The sequence below is a fragment of the Callionymus lyra genome, chromosome 13, assembly GCF_982586985.1.
Source record: "Callionymus lyra chromosome 13, fCalLyr1.hap1.1, whole genome shotgun sequence".
Classification (NCBI taxonomy): domain Eukaryota; kingdom Metazoa; phylum Chordata; class Actinopteri; order Syngnathiformes; family Callionymidae; genus Callionymus; species Callionymus lyra.
Genome location: NC_141830.1, coordinates 10,045,154 through 10,067,377, shown reverse-complemented (window position 1 = coordinate 10,067,377; position 22,224 = coordinate 10,045,154). Strand labels below are relative to the sequence as shown.

The 22,224-nt window shown below is 39.5% G+C and overlaps 1 protein-coding gene across 2 annotated transcripts in view; it reads right to left on the bottom strand.

Moving 5' to 3' along the window:
- slc24a4b (solute carrier family 24 member 4b) overlaps positions 1-20,216 on the bottom strand; it is a 45,599-nt gene extending 25,383 nt beyond the window's left edge. The window contains exons 1-2 of one of the 2 annotated variants that reach the window (XM_087805762.1): positions 19,536-20,216; positions 9,760-9,867 (exon numbers count right to left, since the gene is read on the bottom strand). In XM_087805762.1, the coding sequence (XP_087661888.1) occupies positions 9,760-9,867; positions 19,536-19,707 (280 nt within the window). In that variant the 5' untranslated portion in view covers positions 19,708-20,216. The remainder of the gene's footprint in view (positions 1-9,759; positions 9,868-19,535) is intronic. The other variant, XM_087805761.1, reaches the window with a different exon arrangement.
- Between the last annotated feature and the right edge of the window lie 2,008 nt (positions 20,217-22,224).

Here is a 22,224-nt window from a genome sequence, read left to right as displayed (position 1 = left end):
GAGCAAGGGAGTGAAGGGATGATGTTATTCTATGTTGCTATCCTTTTAGGTCTTTGTGTCATTTCCTTTGATCTATTCTCTTTATATTTGCACTTTGTTATTTTTACTTGCTTTTATGAAACTTGCTGTACCTTACATTTTCTGCTCTGAATTGAAAATCGAATTAACCAAAGGAGGTCTCCAGAGGGATTAATAAAGTCCAGCAGTGCCATCAATGTATTGATTGGTTGAATTTAACATATCAAATTAACACTGAATTTCTTTATTGAAATGTTGAGCATTCATTTTTCTTTTTAATAATTTCTATATTGACATTTAGAATTGTTTTTAATTATTTTATATAGTGAAAGGTTTGAAAAATTCTACACGGAAAAATGTGTTTATTTTTTAATTATTGGTAACAACAAACTCTTATTTCTGTATTTTTTAAATTCATATAATTTATTATCATCATCATTTACACAGATACTTCAAATAAAATTAGACTAAAATGGCCCAAACTCACAGTGAAACCACACAACAATCCATAAAACATGAAATAACAAAATGTATTATCAGATTTGTCAAAGAGTTAAAAAAAAAAAAGAAAAAAAGAAAGCTTTCTCAGGTATTGCTGTGGCTAAAAGGAAAGAAAAGAATGATTCAAGTACGAAGGCAAAGCTTGAAACACTGGGGTTCGAGATATACTGTGGTGTCACATTTGCCATTTTTGACTAAACAACAACAACAATCAGTGCCAATACAAAGTAGGATTAACAGACATCACCACCAGATGCTCCAAAAGTCTCCAGGGACAGGAGGAAATAACATTCTGGCCCCGAAAATTCTATTTAGTGAACGCACACAAACAGTAACGCGCCTTTAATAGCGACACGCATTGTGGGAATAATTGCTTAAACCGCCCAGCTGTGGGGAAGGTGTCGACCATCTGCCGTCTGCACTTTAGCGCGACACAACTTTCCAGTTTATCCCGCGAGTGTTGGGTCGATGTTAAGCAACTTGCTCCGGTGTGTTTTCCACGTGCAAGGTCAAGCGTGTTCACCGAGTGGGCGCTTTATTTTATTTTTTTAAATACACTGCGCTCCGGGCTGCATTGTTGAAGATTATTACACTTCCTCCCACGTGAACATTAGTCCTCTTCCCCCTCACACATTCTCCATGCTCTGTCGAGTGCACGAGTCCAGTCATCAGTCAGATTCGTGGGGGCGGAGGGGGTGTTGCTCGTGAGGGGGAGTTATCGAATATTGTCCCAAAACTCATATCTGTTTGCAGCAAAAGGCGATCGCTCTCCCACCCCAGCGACGACTCATAAAACATTCAGATGTTTGGCGTTTTTGCGACGAAACAAACTTTGATGAGAACGTTGTCTTGTTGGAGAGTCAATAACTCAATCTAAAACAGGATATTATCAGCCTTAGATACAGATTCACGTTAGTTGCAACTGAGGTGTTGAAAGTTAAGTCAAATTTTTACCTTTTTTATTTTGTTAAAAATAAAAAATCCGTAATATCTTCTATCCAATGGTGATCCGTTGTCGTTCTTGGTAACCATACTAAAAGGCTCTTCTCAGGGAACTATGGGTAAAGATTAAAGTAATCAGTGGCATTGTTGGCAAAGGAAAGAAAATCACACTGAAGTGAAGGAATTGATGGAGGTGATATTCAATATATATTTGACAGAGAATTGTCCCCAACATCCCATAGTTTCTCTCTGTGGTTTTCTTTCCCATCAATTTCAATCTGACCATGTATTACGTATTAGGACCACTCATTTTATTTGATTACGAAACTAAAGTCTGACGAAAATAATTGATCACGACATTAAAGGAGTACAAAAAAAATGCATTTATTACGAGATTACAGTCGTATTAAAATAGAGAAACTTCGTCAACATGAACAATGCTGAGTGTCTTGTAAAGTAAGTAAGTAATAGTCGTTTGTAAAGCGCCTTTCTAGACCAGGGTCACAAAGCGCTTTAACAATCGAAAACACATAGCTAAAATGCATGCTTTAAAAAGGCAAAGAAAAAAAAGTATGCAAGTTCTTCTACTAGAGCCGGTCAGTATTCTCGCTTCTTCTTGTTTAGACACCAAAATAAACGGTTACAGTAGTCCAAACGAGAAGACACAAACACATGGATTACAAGCTCCAGATCGTGTCGACACATCATTTTCCGTAGTTTAGAGATTTTTCTCAGTTGAAGGAAACAGTTTCTGGTCAGTTTTCTGCAGTGTTGAACTAGAGACATGTCTTTGTCCAATACAACACCCAGGTTTCTCAGGCTCAGTTTGACAGATGGACGTAAGTCACCCAAGTACTGACTCAACCCAACTCAAAGGAAAATCATTTATTACAAGATTAAAGTATTTTATACGACTTTAATAACATTTTAATTGCTTAAGTGGCCCCAATTCTCTGTGACAATGTATTTAAATGTATTATAAAACTGCAAAGAGCAGGTATGCAATTAGTATTGCAATATAGTATAATATTTTTACAACACGGTACCAGACTTTGGAAGTGCTCGTCCTAATATCATCACAGGAGTTAAGACACATTTCACCACAGACAAGTGGACAATCCTTGCTCTATGAAGTGCATCATTTTAAAGGGTTGTCATAACTATCACAATGTACCAACAGAAACTAATTATTATTTTGTGTTGATCATCAATAGGCAGCAGCAGATTAAATAAATGCCAAAGTCTGGGGACAGAGCAAACATCATTAATAGCCCAGTGGACCCGGAGTGACTTTAGCGGACCATCACAGAAATAATGAGGAAGACCGAACCAAAGCTGGCTGGACTGTAATCGACACAAACAGCAGCCTAATTAAATAGACTTTCTGATGATGCACACACTCGCAGCACGGACACAAAAGGCCTCCGATGATCATTTGCATTTGATCAAGCTTTTGCTGAAGCCACAGTTCACGTCTTCCCCTGGAGGGGCTCAGGCCGTTGTCATCGCTGGTAGATCATTAGATGCAAAAATACTTCAGAGAACCAAACAATATGAATGCCGTGTGCTGCGCACCAGATAAGAGATGAATCGTCAGGCCTTTTCCAAAGGCTTTGACCGTTTCCAATCACCGCAGATTTGTCCCGACAACAAACGCTTTGTCAAATATTTGTCGACAGATGAATGGATTCTGCTCTATGAGTTTACAACTCACGGTACTCCAGTAGCAACCAAAGTGGTCGTTGCAATGGAGACCATTGATCGTGAGTACGAGCTCCTGCATCTGGTGGTGTCGATGGGACTAATACGCATTTATAAATATATACATTTATAAATATATGTGCAAATCGTAGGATGACAAGTGTTGTTGAAGACCAAACCAATGCAAGGATTTGTCAGTCTTCACTAAAGCAGGCATCTGAAGTGGGACGGCTCATGGGAATATAGCCGCCATTTAATTAACGGATGTTTTACAATTAACCGAAACCATCAGTGACATGGTGAAGGACACGCCTGAGAACATTTCCTTTTAAATCTTCTAAATACTCCTTATCAGACCAGGAACGGTGATACCAAATCTAACAAGTACCAACTGATACTCCGGGACTACCTTTTTTTTTAATACCTTGTAGACCTTACTAGCAGCTACTAGCCAGTATTAAACTTTGTACCCTTTGTCCAGGCTTGGTTTTCTTCAATATACAAACAATACTTCCCCCAAAATTTATCGTATTGCAAGTCCAGTTCTGACGTCCACATTCTGCTGGTCTTTCCATAAATCTCATTATTCCAATCTCATGTTCTCAGAGTACTTTACACGAGTACACAAAGAGTCTCAACCTTAGCATTTCCTCAAAAGAATTTTACAGCTTAGATCAACTTAACTGAAATACAATACATTCTTTGCCCATTCCCTGTTCCAAGCTTAATAGCTCCACAAATGTTTCTTGCTTAAGTAGCAATATATATATTTGTACTACCGTCCTAATTCCAAGTATACCGTCCTCAAGTGGACGCACTTGTGCTACAATTAAAAGTCAAAGTCCTTCACTAGTGAATTAAACTTAAATCTCAGCATTTTCTCTGCAAACCCCAGGATGACCAAACGTCAGCATCAATTTCATTCGCCATTCCTGAAGAATTACTTGTACATACAGGCATGTATCGGTCCTCATTAGTACCTCGGCTCAGAGTAATCCTGGAATCATCTGCTTGTATCAACATAGTCCCAGAGTCTGGAGTATTTTGTATTGGAGCTTTTAAAGGAATAAGGTGCAAAAGCAACTTCAGGATCTACGAACTCTTAACAAATTAGGGCTGATTTCAGGAATTTGACGTCGGACACCATCGGAAATTGTGAATGTTTTTAGTCATCTTATTTTTATGTTGTACTACTGTATTTAATATTTAATTTGTAATTGTGTTTTTTGTGTGTGACTGTTTTTGCTGTGCATCCTGGCCATGTCTCTTTTGCAAACAGATTTTAAATCTCAGTGAGGCTAACCTGGATGAATAAAATACTTTAATTACACCAACATTTCAGGTTAGTTATATATATATATATATATATACACACACACACACATCGAACTCCTGTGTTGTTCTCGGTGTTGTCTTGATCTTTGAAGTATGTACTGTTTTGAGTATTGTTTTGATTGTTAAAGCGCTTTGTGACCCTGGTCTCGAAAAGCGCTATATAAATAAATATTACTTACTTACATAGTACATAATGATTTTAATCAATTTCTGAATTAAAGTTTAAATACATTCAGATGTGTTGACGAGTACAAACTTTATTTTAACCATTTTTCAATTTAATTTATACAAAACTTTTGCTTATTTATGTTGAACTTCTTTATTTTTTTGGTGCGCATTTTAAACTAGTCTCACCGTTTCTCCATTTCTGTTCCTATCCTTCACCCGAAGTGAATTCCGATTTTGAATATTTAGCGGTCCTTAAACAATAATTAGATTTTGTGGTATGAAATTAGAAAACATGTGGATTTAATCAATGTCCACAGTGAAGACGGAGCTAAAAGATCATTCCGTGATCCACAGGATGAATAAACTGCTTGTTAACTTAAAGGATTTGAAACAGTCATGATGTTGATTACATGTCAAAATGAGCAATATAAGCAGGAAGAAATCCTCCAACAAAGGAGTCATACACATGACCAAGAACAAAGCGTCATATGACCACGGGCACAGACGTGAGAAATGAGGAATTTTTGTCTGGTGCCTCTAAGAATTAATGGAGTTGACTTTTTTTTTTCTCCTCCCTCATGTTTCCGGCGCAGCAGAGATTTGAGAGGGTGAAAGGTAATCCTCAAGGATTAGGAGGAAGAGTCCCAGGATATAATCTAGTCATTTGGAGCTGGTTTCAAAAGAGCCCTGTCAGAAGTCAGTCCTCATGCCGCAGAGCTGAACGTCAGCCGTGCAAACACTGTTTGTTTTGCTCGATTATACATAATAGCTGGTTACAACACCAAAGCCGGGGGGATCCAGACTGCTGTGACCATTAATGAATGAATAATCATGTTAGTCCTACTGGGTCACTTGTGGACTCCAGGAAAAAACGTCAATTTAACGCTCATTTTAGGTGTTAAATTGACAGTTTTTCTGGAGTCCACAAGTGACCCAGATATTCTCTGAAAGATAATGCTTAGTTGGGATTTTATAATCTAACTCTTGAAACCGAAGGTGCTCCCACAGTGACTCAGCAACTTTCCAAGTGAAATGAGATGTAAACTAAAATCAAATCAGGAAGGCGAACAGTACGTTTAATAATGGGGTACGAATTTATATATTTAAAAGTGAATAGTTTGCTCTTTTTTTGCTTTTTGTTCAATTGCCAACTAAACCATTTAAACCCTCTTGAATAGATCTTGCACCTCTATTGTTTTTCTGGAGATTAAATCTTATTTATCATAGCCACACCCACTCTGCTGTGATTGGTCAAGCGTCAAGGTTTGTCATGGCGCATCCTGAATCCCGGAAGTCTCCAACTCTAAGGGACTCGTTGTATAAACAAAGCATGGCCTGATTACGGCTGGCTGGAGGAGGATCGAAGCCATTATTACGTCATAATGGACTCTGCTCTCGTAACTACTTTTTCGCCCAGATTTCAGAATAGAACTTTATAGAGTAATATGTTTAAAACATGGTCATGATGAGGGACTTACTGCATCTTGGAGAGGAAGAGTTTTAATATTTGAAACATGAGTGAGTCAGGAGAGTTTTATTAGTTGCCCTTAAAGTTCCCTTTGTACAATTATGAGATTTCAAAATTGTACTTCTGACAAAACATAACCCACCTTAAAAGAAAAAAAAAAAAAAATCTCATTATGAATGATAAATGTTGATGAATACACATTTCTAGTCCTCCACTAATAAAATTATCTGTATAAAGTATACGCCTTCTTTAATGCAGAAGTTTTACCGTTGGAAAAAGTATAAATAAAATAAATGTGGGGCATTGCAACTATGGGATGAATGGAGTCAGGTAGGTGAGAATCACTGCGTTTTCCTTTAATACAAACCTCACTTTGCTAAAGCAGCAGGTTGACCTTATGTTGCCAAGATGGAAGCTGGGAGAATTTCCTTGACAACCATCTTCAGCTGTGTAGGCCCTGGGCATCCACCCCTGGATTGGACTAATGCTGGACCAGCTTTTATACCAGCGAGGGAAAAGCCGATACTGAGAAATGTAGTCTCTAGATCCGAATGCTACGTCAGTACATTTCTTCCAATTTGCTTTTCAAATGATTCAAATGAAGTGAGTTCCTGATATGGCGTGTTCTTAGGTGTTTCTCTGACACACCATTTGGGTTAGAACTGGACTGTGATGCATGCCGACAAGTCACAGGAATTGCATCATTCCAAGCGCCGAGGACTGACTCAACGCAGCATTGTGCCGACCCAACAACACACACACACACACACACACACACTTTAGGTGCAAGAGAATCACTTTGACATTTCAATCTACAATAAAGTGAGGGAGGGAAAGAGAAAAACTGCACCATCAGACCGTCCTTCTAAAGTTTTACAAGTATCTTTGTTTCCGATGGACGGGTGGAATAATCTTCCCGAGGTACCAATGAAGGGACCAGTTCAAAAAACGAGCACAGAGACGGTGCATACCTCTGCAAAGGAGCCCATTTCACACATCACTTTAAATCAATTATTTTATGAGTTCACCCAAAATTCAAACCCAACTCATTTTTCTAATCACCCTCATGTCTAAAAAGGAACAGATTACTCTGAAAATAATCCCAACCCTTAGAGTTAAAGACAAGAATGTTTGTTCATTTTAATGTAGCGACTGAGGCTCAGTAGTCTTCATCTTTCGTTCAAAAAGACACTTAAAAACATCCGAATACCTCCACCCTGCTCGTCTGTAACATCCTTCTTGTTCGGAAAAAAATAAATGCGGATATTTTAAGCTTGTTTGCTGTAGAATCTTAAAGAAAAACAAGCAATACAGACAGAAAGTACCTGGGATAAATATCACAAGCACGTTGTCTCTTTATTAACTGGTATGAACTAACTCTATAAGAATTGTGTTGGTTTAGAGAAAAAAAAAAAACTTGATTCTACCATTTTTTTGTAAAAAAAAAAACCAACAAAAATCAATTTTAAGTTATTGTTTAAATGTGGTCTTTGGAGAAGCTTCTATGTGAACCGGAGGATCCACAGGACAGTAGGCATCAGTCTCAGTTGAGATTTAAGGGCCAGCCGAGGCACTGGAGCAGGGTAATGAGATATAAATAGAACTCAAGTTTGAATTTCTTCATCCCTTATGCATTTTTAATCAGCGTCAAAGAAGCTCGAGCGAGGGCTTTCCATTCAAAGAGGGTTTAAAAAGAAGGCAACACAAACTTATTCTGTGGTTAAATTAGGAATACATTGTTGTTTAGGCAACAAACTGGGTCGAATCCATGAATTTCAAGGACCTCCACTAAAGAGATTCTTATTTTTTTGGATGAGCACGAGTGGAGAATACATCATCTAGTGTGCTGATGCCTTTAACTCGATCAATACTCATCACCTCTAATAGCCCATTATAGCTCAGAGGATTAAAAGTGCAACAGAGAGCTGCATTCTTCCAACACCATCTTGAGTTTGCATGGCCGACTACTCGGTTCATCCAAGTATGTTTGTGATTCAAAATATCTCCGTTTTTTTTTTTTCCCCAGCTCTCCTGGGATCAAACGCGTTGTTTAAGTTAACACCCATGGACAACAACTCATGGAGCGCTAGAATGAAAACCCACACGAGCACTGAACCAAACACAGCACTGGGTTTACCTCAGGCTGCACTTGAACTTCCTCCAAATGAGTGCAAATGGAAAATGGAAATGTGTGTGTTTATAGCGGAGCTGAACCTCAACACATTCATTTCCTCTGCATGAAATCGAAAGCGCGTGGAAAAAACTAGATGATACGCAAACCTTCCCCTGAATTTGGTTGAGAAATGCAGCCTCCGTAACAGCAGGTGAGCACGTCACTAGAGGTTCTGTCAGGATGTTGACCTCACAGCGGCAACAGAAATGTCCTCCAACTCAAGAGGCATTTCAATTGTTAGGATGACAGAGAAAAGATTAGGTCATGTTACCTCCTGCTCCTCACTCTAGCAAGTGCTAGTCATAAATCAAATATTTGTTGGTTTATGACCAGCAGATGCAAAGTACTTACAATGCAAAAGAAAGAAAACTCACTATTAGCCCTAACCTGAGGACCAAAATGTAAATTCAATTTTTTTATTATGTAGTTTATTCTGTGACTGACTTCATTTGAAAACATCTTTCATCTCATATTTTTAATAGAGATTAAGGGAAGAAAATAAAAATGATTTGAAATAGATCTCAAAGTAATCACAAATCTATCACTTATAAGCCATAAGGGCGACTCAAAAATGTACGCATTAAGCCGTACAACACTTCGCAACTGTACGCATGATAGGGGTGTAACAATACACATTTAAGGGGAGTATCGGTACACATTTCAGGGGTATAGTGGTACGCATTCAAATTGTTTACCGCTGTTGTACACCTTTGCACATTGTAGTCGTTTAGTAATGTTATACAAACCGGGTGCGTCATTTTAATTAGTTGTACAAAGAACTTTAATAACAAGAAATAAATCTAATGTATAAAAACAATTAATTAATCAATCTTGTAATAAAACAAGCCGACCCCTCTCACCCGGAACACCCCCGGTTTCAACCACTCCCGTCCGGCAGGAGACTGATCATTACGGACCAGAACGTCACGGTTCAAAAGCTCTTTCTACCCGTCAGCTGTCCTGATGATGAATATTGTTTAATTAAATTAAGTGTATTTTATTTGTATTAATTATTATACCCATGTCATTTAATGGTAATGTATTATTGTAATTGATTGTATTTTATGAATCTAATAATTAATATTTCATTGTTTATTCTGATATGTCACTAAACAAATTCCTGTGTCGTGTTTACAACACTTGTAATAAAAGATTCCGATAAATTATTTTGAGATGCTTTAATACTAATATAAAATCTAAATTGAAATTTACTCCTTTTTTTTAAATGAACAAATTAATGAAATCATAGGAAAAAAATCCCCTAACACAAATATTTGACCATTTTGAAACCACATGTGTCCTAATAGACATACCTGCATGAAGTTATAAAAATAAAGAATGATGATTTGGCAACTGATGCAACTGAGTCAAGTAAAAGTTGTGGTAGCTGATCCATTATCTGGATCGAGAATCATTCATTGTGTACAATCAGTGACATGTATACGAAGAGTACCTGGTTCAGAACAGTTTTTGGGCTCCGTCTCATTGACGGACACGAACGCCATGAGCCGTCTTCCCCAGGGTTCCGTGTCCGGATGGGTCTCCACCGTCATCCCGTGGCCTGGAACACAACAACGCAGGTTTAATTCACAAAGTGACATTGAGTGTACTTGAAGCTCATTGGCAGGGAAGACGCGTGCACGAGTGTCATTACAGATGCGTGTGGCTGATGAGGCGGGGAGGGTCTCGAGAACCCGGAACATCCATCATCATGATCTCGGTCATTAATCCGAAATGTCTTTTCTCTTTAATCCCTTAAAAAGTTTCTGTCACGACATTTTTAATAGCGAACGACGCGTCGAAATGTGGTCGGCGTGTGACATCATGTTGGGGGCGAGGGTTAGACGTGGGAGGGGTGTTGACGTCTCATATATTCATAGAACAACTCTTAAGCCTCTGTAATAAGGACATGAACCCGCTGTCCCTAATTCCATTATGTAAAATTGCACATAAACAAAAAACTTTTTTTTTTTTAAATGAGGCAGCAAGTTAGTGAGACTTCCTTTCCCTTCCCTCCCTTTTAACTTCTGACCTTTTTCAGACTCGCACATCCATCTCATGAGCAACAGCCTTCAAACAATTAGCACTTCAGCTGCCGTCCAAATTGAATATTGACCGGAAAAAACACCTTTTATCCCCAGGGAACATTTGGCTCCAGAGAGATCTTCAGTTTCAAGGAACCATTGTCAGATTACTAACACTGACTAAAGGGCTATGAAAGCAAATCTTTTAAAAACTCTTTAAGTAATTAAAGTGAAAAAGCATATTTTTTTTTTACTTAAAATGTACATGGATCTAAATCAAAATGATTGCGTTTATAGCAAAGGTGTTATGTAAACAATATAAAAAAAGTTAAGTTAAAGGTGGAACAATGTTGATCATGTATTATAACTACTTTGGAACCACAAACTAAAGTAGGTCATAATAGATCGACATCGTCTATTTGACGTCTAGATTTTGGGCAGATCAAGAGGCTAAATTTGTCTGAGATCATATTGTTAATGACTAAAGAGCTTCGCCTAAAAAATGTATCATTTATGTGGCTTCGATTATATAATCTGATAGTCAGAAGATTTATTATAAAATGAAGAGCAAAAAAAATAGGTCGAAATTAAGAGTAAAACCACACAAAAATCAACAAAACTAAATATGAATTAGATTAGGATAAAATACTTGCAGAGAAAACAGCTAAAAAAAACAACTTTCAACAACTATCTTACTTATCAAAAAATTATGAACGTTACTACAAAAGGGACCATTAACTGAAACAACCTCGGTCATGCATTCTGAATGTAATTTTCCTTGAAAACCCCTAAACCAAGAGTGGGAACAAGTGTGAGACGTTAAATCAAAACTCAGTCACGGAACAAAGCTGTGTGCGTGACTCACAGTAAAACATTTCTTAACGTGTGACCCGACTGCGAGACATTTCGAAGCATCGTGCGTCGACAAAATTAACTTCCCTACTGTAAGAGTTGCAAACTCTGATGCTTCATGACCACGAGGACGACAACATGACTTTGTTTCCCCGAAGGCTTTTTCTATTACAATCCGAGCACGGCTCTTAAATCATATCTAAAGGCAGGAATCCTAAAACGGTCGAGACAAAGGATTACACAAGCGTTCCTCATTTATAAATAGATCCAATGAGGAGTTGAAGAACCTCTTGGCGGATTCAAACCTTTTAAACTCAATTACATTTTCCTGATCACCCAATTGACCACAAGGAAGGTCGATCAAAGTTTTGACCGACTAGTCATTTTTACTGGTTTTCAACTGAGAATTGTCATCACAACCAGAACTATTGCCTGAAGCATCTCTTGTGAGAGTCACCTGAACGTCTTCCACATGTTTAAGAAAAAATAGAGTTAATGGCGCATTTTTAATAAATGAATGCATTGACAATTAATTGAGGAAAAACTCACCATCTGTGTTCACATTTTATTATGTTATATGATGTGAAAAATAGTTGTGTATTTATTTATTACCAAATCATGTTAACAATCTATTGACCTGAAACAAATCGAACAAAAACAGTTATTAAAAAAGTAGTGTTTAATAAAGGTTATCGATTAGCTTAATGTTGATTTCTTTTAATAATATACATCATTAGAATATCTTTATTTTGTAGCATATCTTATCCAATTCGTGGCAAAAGTATTAGCGAGCATGTTGTCACCAACGTAGCTAATGTGCTAAAAATAGTGACTGAATCGTCGAAGGCTTCATCGATAGTTAAAAACAAATAAAACTTTAGTGTTAACACTTTAAATAGCAGCAAATTGAAATATTTGACGTCAATCCAGTTAATTTACAAAACAAGGTGAAGGCTCTTGTCGTGAAAGTTACTGGTATTATATTCAAATTAAAGTGACTCAACAAGTCATCATTGTTAATGAATAAAATTGAGGATTACAAAAAAATGTGAAACTGTCCAAATGTGAAATAGCGCCGCCCTTTAATTGTTCCCTTTAATTGTCAATTGTACTTTTAATTGTTCACACGACTGAAGCTTCATTAACTTGAATACATTTAATTCAAACGGCTGATTAAAAACATTAAAACAAACAAAGCCTCGTCTCTGAAGAAGCCCACACATGCGCCGAGATTCTGCCAACAATAAAAACAAATCGCCTGAAGAGGAGATGAAGAATCTCTGCGCCGATGTCGAAGCAACACAAACCGAAAAGAGCCAAACGTTCCACTTGACAGCAAAGCCGTCGCTGCTCAAACTAATGTTCCTTTTAGACAAAAAAAATGTGACCCCCGCGCGAGACCAATATTGACCCAGATAAATAACAAGCAGAGGACATTTCAAGTCCAACATTGACTGAACTGTGAGCTGCCCGACCCCGACTGGACGACGAATTAGAGAAGACGGTTTTTACGGAGCAACAGAATCAAAACTCCATTTGTGTCAACTCTGATACACAAACTTCATCCTCTCCGTCTCTGGGAGACTTCCCACGATGCATTGCTGGCTCGTTTCTGATTGTTTGAGATTACAGTGATGCACCAGGGGGTCAAAAAAATAAATGATCTTTTTTTTTTCCATTATAGAAGACGCGTGTCGTCAAGGAAGAATCAATTTCTGCGGAAAATCACGCGGTTGCTTTTATCAAACAAACCTTAATATTAATGAACCTTGTCAATAGTTTTCAACCACAGTCACACATACCAATTTCATAATCACTGTTAAATTCCCTGCTTTTTTTTAATACTATTTGAAGGGAAAATGTTATTATACTTTAGGCATTAACACTGCCGATTAAAGCAATAGCTAATAAACGCTTACATTTTTAGTTTCATAGTGATTTCATATTTATTTACTGACGATTTATTAACGTGATATTAATTTAAATCGAAGCGTCGGTACAAAGTTAATGTTTCTTTGATCAAATTGTTTAACAAAAAAAAGCTTATTTAAGTTGTCAGTAACTAGCTTAGGTCATAGCGACACCTCTCCACTGTTTATGCTACGAGCTAATCGCTAACCCCTAAAGAAAAACGAAAAAAATAAATTTGACTTAATAAAGCTAAATGCTACTTTATAACAAACCTTGACAGCGAAATAAATGTTAGGTATACTCAGCAAGAAAGCAATACTTGTTTTTGTTTCATTACCTTGGATGTAAGAGAAGTTCTAAAGCAGTAGTTAGCATGCTCTGGTCTGGAGCTACGTTAGCATTAGCACTTGACTTTTTACTTCCTGTTAAACGTCTGCGTCAACTTGTTCATTCATTGAATACAAAAATTCTAAATTTAAGGGTTTTTCATTATAAAGTTAATATAAACTATATTATTTTTAACACCTTTTAAAATATTAAATTAATAAAAAATAAAAAAAGGATTTTAATATTATACCCTGAAGGGAAACAGTCACAGAATCCAGCAGGGCCGGGTCTAGGCAGGGGCAAGAGGGGGCCTGGCCCCCTCAAATAAATGTTGTGCCCTCTCAAACTTACATGTAAGTAAGTAAGTAAGTAACAGCACAATGCCCCCTCAAGATTTGTGGCTGCCCCCTCATACATGCCTGTCTAGACCCGGCCCTGGAATCCAGTGTTTTTTTCCTGTTCAAATATACAGTAAAATTGCAGGAACAGCCATAAGTCGCTGACAAGTGAACGTCTTATTGACATTCAGTGTGCGTCCACGATGTCATGGTTGTGTCCTGTGTCGCCGCGCTACACACAGCAGACGAGAAATTAGTCTCCAGAGATCAAAGAATTTCGGCAAACGCGTCCATCACAGCTTGCAGTGTGTGCGTTTGTGTACGTGTGTGTGTGTGTCACGACGTCCTCCGGTGACGTTCCATCAACTCAGAAAAGCCGAGCGACGGAACAAGGACACGCGTCCATCATTCTTCGTCTCCGCGTCCATCTGACCTTTCACCCAAAATTGCCAACAGCACAGAATTCCTCCGGCCATGACCGTGAGGCAGAGTGTGTGTGTGTTGGTTCTATCCATGCTGAGCCACACACACACACACACACACACAGAATGTCCTGCATGACAGCATGTAGCGCTCCACCCCTCCTGTAAAGACAAGAGTACTACATCAAATCCCATCCATCTGGGCCATTCAGCACATCATCCCGTCACTCACTCTCAAGCGCACACACACACACACACACACACACACCATCAACCGAGTGCACGCACACACGTCGTACCTCGACATGACAAACGCATGTTCCTGTTGTGACGGTTTTATAAAAGACGAGTGGGCAGCAGCAATTCAATTACACAGATCAGATTATGGCCAGCTTTTCATTCACGGGTGGGAGGTCCAGCTTTTTTCCTTTTCTTTTTTTTTTTTCCCCCTCTCTCTCGCTCTCTCGCTCGCACATCAAACACGCGTGGGTGTCACCTTGAGAGCATCCCTGGTATAGATCAACCTCAGCAACACTGCACCAGTCAAACACATGTAATGATAACAGTGGCTTCAAACAAACCCCACAGGAGACGCCCCAATAGTTACGTTCAGAATATTGTAAATTTTAGTTATTATATTCAAAAATGCCTCACTTGTCATTAAAAAAAAAAAAAATCTCTTCACATTTGTTAAATAATTCAATGTTTTGTCCAGAACACCAATTAAAATGTATACATTTATTGACATAGTACTGATATACAGGACGAATGCAATGAGTTGGATATACATGAATATTTTATTATTATTATACTGGAACAAATCAAAGTGAACTACTTAAGATATCATTAGAAATGATCTTCCAAAAACAATAAATAATGGATTCGAGGGCGGAAAAAAAAAATGAAATAATTGCTTTGTGACTAAAAGCACGTTGTTTTAATTGAAAGAAAATATTAATTTCTTTTTTAATCAAAGCAACTGAAATGATCCGAATGAGAACAGAAATGTGTAATGCGTGGGTAAAGAAGTTAATATTTTGAAATATTGAGAAAACAGTTTGAAGAAAAAAATATATATAATCCATTCAACCTTTTACCAATATTTATACACAACTTTTTTTTTTTTTTTTTTTAATCAAAAATAAATAACATTACGAATAAATTAATAATACCTCTAAAGATAAATGCCTTTTGACATTTTCCACCGCCAACATCCGTATACACTGTATCATACCAGGATAAATCAGTTAAACCTCTTGTTTTAATGTGATTAATAAAAAGGTAATGCGCATGTGCACTTGTTTGCTGCTGCGCTCCAAGTGGGTGCAGATGGACGGATCCAGACAGTGTCCGGGGACAGAGCTTAGAGCTAATCGCTCGTGCACACATGCTAAAATTCAATATTTTAAGTGCATGGAGAGGTTGGTTGTTTTTTGTTTTTTTAACCACCTCTTTCTCCTCTACATTCTACACAGTGGCTCAGGCTCGCTCGTCAGGTTTACATGGATCTTGACCTTTTCAAGGAGCATTTGTGTTTCGGCGTAGATGGTACCTGGAATTTTACATGTCGGACAATACAATGACTGCATCCCATACTCCTGGATGGGTTCAAAATGTCATTTTAGTTTTTAATCATACCGCGTCATCTGCATAAAACCAACAGCAGATTATTCAGGGATTGTGCAAGTAATGAGGTTTAACGTGTGACTAAACAGAAACAAAAATGACAATAAATAAACAAAATAAATATATATAATTAACATCATTATTAGTTTCATGCCCGAGACAAAGAGCTAGTTAAGGACCACCATTCTGCCAGACGGTAAAAAAAAAGTCACCTGGTCATAAAGTTATGGAAGATTCCTGAATCCACATGTAACAGATATTTATACAAAATATTATCTCATGATCAACTTCCATTTTTTTTGTAAACCTTCGTTTAAACCCTCTTTCACAATGTGACCAAATCAGCTCCAGGTCATGTTGAAGAGATATGTAGTCACACGGCGTACTGGAATAAATCAAATAAAAAGATAGGAAAAAGGATTTTAAAATTCTGTTTTTTAATATATTGAGACGAAACAAGCATCAATTTCTTTTTACAGCTAATATGTGCGACAGATTAATGAGTCGCAAACATTCTCAGTCACAGTTTATACTCAACGTTTGATGACAATAACGCAGATATTAGCTTAAAGCTAACACTTATTTTGGCCAATTACCGGCAGCCATTTTGAAACTTGACTAACTAGTCCCGTGAAACTTTAAATGGGTGAATCGTAGCATTAGCCAAGCAAGCTAGTTGCTAACAAAGAAAATAAAACAGTACTTTAGTAGGAGCCGAATTAAAACGCAAGATAGAGCCCGAATGCTACTTTTTTCAGTGGATCACAACATACGAGTAATTATCAATAAAGTCGATAGTAGATACACTTCAGTTATCTTGTCATTTTGGAAACTATGCTCATTGAATTAGAAACAAAATGGAAAACATGTCATAAAAATGTTTAAAAAATAAGATGTTCTAAGAACTTAAAGTCAAAACGGTTCCCCTGATACTACGTTAACTTAAAAAAAACAATACGTGATCCACAGTGAACTTTGAATTTACTTCACAATATTCGATGAAACTTATGCGTACATGACTCCATTTAAATTGCAACGCTAGACATTAAAGCTAGCGATGCAAAGCTTCGGCGGCCATATTGGATGCATTTTGGTGAATGTTTGGCGGCATGAGCAAATCTTCAAAGGAACCATTGGAGGACACATTGTACACAGAATATATTAACAAAAACACAAGTTAACCCAACACACAAGTGACCTTCAGCCGACACCACTGATTCGCTGAACAGTGTTTGTTTAGTCACAAGTGTTATTTTAGCTAATGTAATATAAACATGCAATGACTAAATAAGCTGTTCCATTTTATTTTAACTATTTAAATGTATTGATTACTCATTAGTTTAAAATGACATGGGACACAGTTTAGCCAAACAGCAACTTTATCATCTGTAGCCTGGAAATATTCGGTCGGAGGGAATGTGGTCGGACCGGGAAGTGACAAAACGAAAGGATGTTTGGAAAATGATCCCATAGACAAAGAAAATGTTTTAGTTAAAATAATAGTTGAGCTAAAAAAAAAAAAATCTAATTTATAGACAAAAATGTTTGTTCATTTTAATGTAGCGACTGGAGCTCAGTTGTCTTAGTCCAAAAAAAAACCCTTAAAAACATCCAAATACCTTCATACTTCTCGTCTAACGTCCATCTTGTATTGAAGCCTCGACATGAGGAATAGTTACCAACAAATCTTTTTAAAAAGTCTATATTTTAAGCTTGTTTTTATCTGAAGATATCAGTATCAGTTGCTGCCTAAAGCTTTAATACAAATTTACAAGTTCCAGACGAGCAGTATGAAGGTATATAAATGTTTTAAGTGGGTATATTGGACAAAGATTTAGACGAAGACAACTGAGCTACAATCGCTACATTAAAATTAACAAACATTTGTCGATAACTCTAAAAAGGAACAGATTACCCTGAAAATAATCAAATCAATCAAAATGACGGCGAGTAGAAAGTGAAATGAGTAAAATTTTAAGTTGTATGTTGTTCAGATAAAGTTTTGGGCACTTAAAACAAAAAAAAAGCTTCAACATACCGAACGAGCATGGCGGACTGAGATGGCAGCGTAGCGCATTAGCCTAGCTGCCAAATCAAAAAATCCTGACAAAATCGTATGTAAACACAGCTCAGACAATATAAAAATTCACCCAACGCTACATTAAAGCACATCACAATATCAGAATGACAAACACATTTGATTGTATTTCGGATGATTCCGTTACTCAATTACTCAAACAGTTCCCGATCTAAATTGTCCAGTTGTGAAAGTTCATTTTCTACTCACCCTAGAGTCGACTAAGGGTTGGGATTATTTTCAGAGAAACCTGCTACTTTTTAGAGTTATGGAAAAAATGTTTGTTCATTTTAATGTAGCGACTTGAGCTCAGTTGTCTTCATCTTCGTCTAGAAAAACACTTAAAAACATCCAAATACCTCCATACTGCTCGTCTGTAACGTCCCTCTTCCATTGTGGCCTCGACGAGAGGAATTGTTTTGTGAAAAACTTAAGTATATAATTTGGAGCAGCAGCGTAAAGTCCTAAATCCTACACAGAGTTTTACATATTTCGAAAACAATTCCTCTCGTCGAGGCTTAAATACAAACATTAAAGACGAGCAGCATGGAGGTTTGAAGTGCAATATTTTGATCAGATTACATTAAAATGGACAAACATATATTTGTATAAACACTTTAACTATAATAAGGAACAGATTTCTCTGAAAATGATCCCAACCCTTGGTCGACAAGAGGGCGAGTAGAAAATGAGTGAAATTTGAATTTAAGTTAAAGTAAGTAATTTATATTAATAGAGCGCTTTTCTAGACCAGGGTCTCAAAGCGCTTAAACAATCCCTGTGTGCGAGGAACCATCAGTAGATTCTGATCCACAGACCTCAGAGCCCGAGCTGGAGTGTAAGGCTGGATCAGATCAGTGATGTAAGGAGGAGTCTGACCATGAATAGATCTGAAAGTAAGAATTTTAAAGTTGATCCTGAAAGAAACTGGAAGCCAGTGAAGAGTTTTAAGAATCGGAGAAATGTGAGTTCTTCTACTAGAGCGGGTCAGAATTCAAAAGCTAACTTTCTATGTGGAAACTAGACGGCCATATTGGAATTGTCATTTGAGCAACAAGTTTCGTGAAACAAAATCGAAAGCATTGGCCTAACAACAGGGTTATGTGATGAACCCCCATTTTAAATGCGGGTAAACAGAAAAGGTGGGTTTATTATTGGAAACAGAAAAATCACTAGTGGGACGTGACCATTACAAATTAAAGCGTTCAAACGGACCGAGGTCAATAGTCAAACATCTCCTGTGGACGAGGGGTGTGTGTGGAGGGGGGGGGGGGTCCTCACGAGTTGACCTCTGAACCCCGGCGGTGTGTCACAGACGTCGCGCGGGTTACATAACTCAGGCGTTTTTTGGGAAGGCTCGTGCCAGGCCTGGGGGAGACTTTTACTGAAGCGCGTGCGTGTGCGCACGATCGACGAACGTGGGGACGCGGAGGACTGTGTGTGTGTGTGTGTGTGTGTGTGCGCGTGTCTCGACCGTGACGTGCACGTGATCCACGAGGTGTGCCGTGATAACGCGTCTCTCCCTCTCTCGCACACTGCGGCAGACGCCAACACACACACACGTGCACGCGCACACACGGTAAAAAAAAAAAAAAAGAATGCGCGAGAAATCAAATAAATAAATGGTTGCCCTTGAGGATCGATGGACTCACCTGTCCTGGTCAGCAGCGCGGACATGCTCCACGCCACGAAGAGGACGCTGCAGATGAAGCACACCTGGACCAGGAGCATCTCCCTCCTCTTGCGAACTTTGAACATCTTGGACGTCATGACGCTCTTCTTGCTCGTGTCCTCCTGCTGCTGCTGCTGCTGCTGCTGCTCCATGTCCTCTTCAAACCACAGATCGCGTCCTTGAGAAAGAACCCAAAAAAAAACCAAAAAAAAAAACCTGGTTCTTAAGCGACACGCGGGCGGGTCGAGGTGCTCATTTCACGCCGTCCGCACGAGCCGGAGAGAGAGATGATAAAAGACAACAAGAGGGGGGAGAGCGAGAGGGTCCGCAGGAGGATCAGATCAGGGATGGAGTCCCGGCTTCTATCCCGGCGTGCATCTTGTCCCGGACTGACGAGAGAGTGCGTCACAGACGCTCAGCTGCGCCGGATCGCAAAGTCTCCGCACCTGCGCCTCATGACGGATCTGATCATCAAAAGGTTAATTGTGGGACTGAGCGGGTCGAGGTTCCGCTCGCGCCTCCCCTTCACAGATCCCTCCTCAGTGCGGGGGAGACGGAGAGGAGGAGGTCCGTCGGATCCAGCTGCCAATGAGACCGAGAAACCTGGCTCCTTTAACTTTGCACGAGGATGATCACGGAGAGCCTCCTCCTGCTCCTCCTCCCACTCTTCTTCTCTTCTCCTCCTCTTCTCTTCTCTGCTCCTCCTCCTCTTCTCCTTCCCCCACACCTTTTCTCCTGCTTCCTTCCTCACCTCCTCCTCCGTGCCTCTTCTTCTCATTCTCTTCTATTCTCTGCTCCTCCTCCTCACCTCCTGCTCCCCGCCTCTTCTTCTCTTCTATTCTCTGCTCCTCCTCTTCTCCTCCCCCCACATCTTTTCTCCTCCTTCCTCACCTCCTGCTTCCCGCCTCTTCTCTTCTCCTCCTCCTCTATTCTCTGCTCCTCCTCCTCACCTCCTGCTCCTCTCCTCCCCCCACACATTTTCTCCTCCTTCCTCACCTCCTGCTCTTTGCCTCTTCCCTTCTTCTCCTTCTCTTCTTTTCTCTGCTCCTCCTCCTCACCTCCTGCTCCTCCTAATCTTCTATTCTCTTCTCCTCCTCTCCTGTGGCTCCGCTTCTCTGCTCATCCTCCTCACCTCCTGCTCCTCCTCTGATCCTCCTCTCTAACCTCCTGCTCCTCCTCCTCTTCTCCTCCCCCCACATCTTTTCTCCTCCTTCCTCACCTCCTGCTCCCCGCCTCTTCTCTTCTTCTCCTCCTCCTCTATTCTCTGCCCCTCATCCTCACCTCCTGCTCCTCTTCTATTCTCTGCTCCTCCTCTTCTCTGCTCATCCTCCTCACCTCCTGCTCCTCCTCTTATTTTCTTTTCCTCCTCCTGCTCCCCAACCCTTATCCTCCCCTCTCACCTCCTGCTCCTCCCTGTTCTTCTTCTTTTATCCTTTTCCTCTCTCCACCTCCTCCTTGTATCCTTTGCTCTCCCTCCTCTTCTTCTTGGCTTTACTCTGCTCCTCCTCCTCCTTCTCCCTTTCCACATCTGCTCTTCCTCCTCCTCTTCTCTTTTCTGCTGCTCCTCTTCTTCTTTGCTTAACTCTGCTCCTCCTCCTCCTCTTTCCACATCTGCTCCTCTTCCTCTCCTTCTCCACCTACCTCTGCTCATACTCTTTCTCTTCTTCTCTACTTACCTCTGCTCCTTCTCTTCTCTACTTACCTATGCACCTACTCCTCCTCTTCTTCTCTACTTACCTCTTCTCCTACTCCTCCTCTTCTTCGCTACTTACCTCTGCTCCTCCTCTTCTTCTCTACTTACCTCTGCTCCTTCTCCTCCTCTTCTTCGCTACTTACCTCTGCTTCTCTTTTTCTCTACTTACCTCTGCTCCTCCTCCTCTTCTCTACTTACCTCTGCTCCTACTCCTCCTCTTCTTCGCTACTTACCTCTGCTTCTCTTTTTCTCTACTTACCTCTGCTCCTCCTCCTCTTCTCTACTTACCTCTGCTCCTACTCCTCCTCTTCTTCGCTACTTACCTCTGCTCCTCCTCATCTTCTCTACTTACCTCTGCTCCTGCTCCTCCTCTTCTTCTCTACTTACCTCTGCTCCTCCTCTTCTTCTCTACTTACCTCTGCTCCTACTCCTCCTCTTCTTCGCTACTTACCTCTGCTCCTCTTCTTCTCCTCCTCTTCTCTACTTACCTCTGCTCCTCCTCTTCTCTACTTACCTCTGCTCCTCCTCATCTTCTCTACTTACCTCTGCTCCTCCTCTTCTCTACTTACCTCTGCTCCTCCTCATCTTCTCTACTTACCTCTGCTCCTGCTCCTCCTCCTCTTCTCTACTTACCTCTGCTCCTCCTCATCTTCTCTACTTACCTCTGCTCCTCCTCTTCTCTACTTACCTCTGCTCCTCCTCATCTTCTCTACTTACCTCTGCTCCTGCTCCTCCTCTTCTTCTCTACTTACCTCTGCTCCTCCTCTTCTCCTCCTCTTCTTCGTCTCTGCTCCTCTTCTTCTCTACTTAGACAGTTTTTGTACTAAATCCATGTCTTGAATTATGGATCTTAAGATATGGTGATTGAATATTTCCTCACATCTTTTTTTTGTTATCTTTTAATACTTAATTATTGTCTATTAAACTTGTTTTCTGGTTTGACTCCCTGAGTCTTAATCTAATTGTTTGTGTAGAT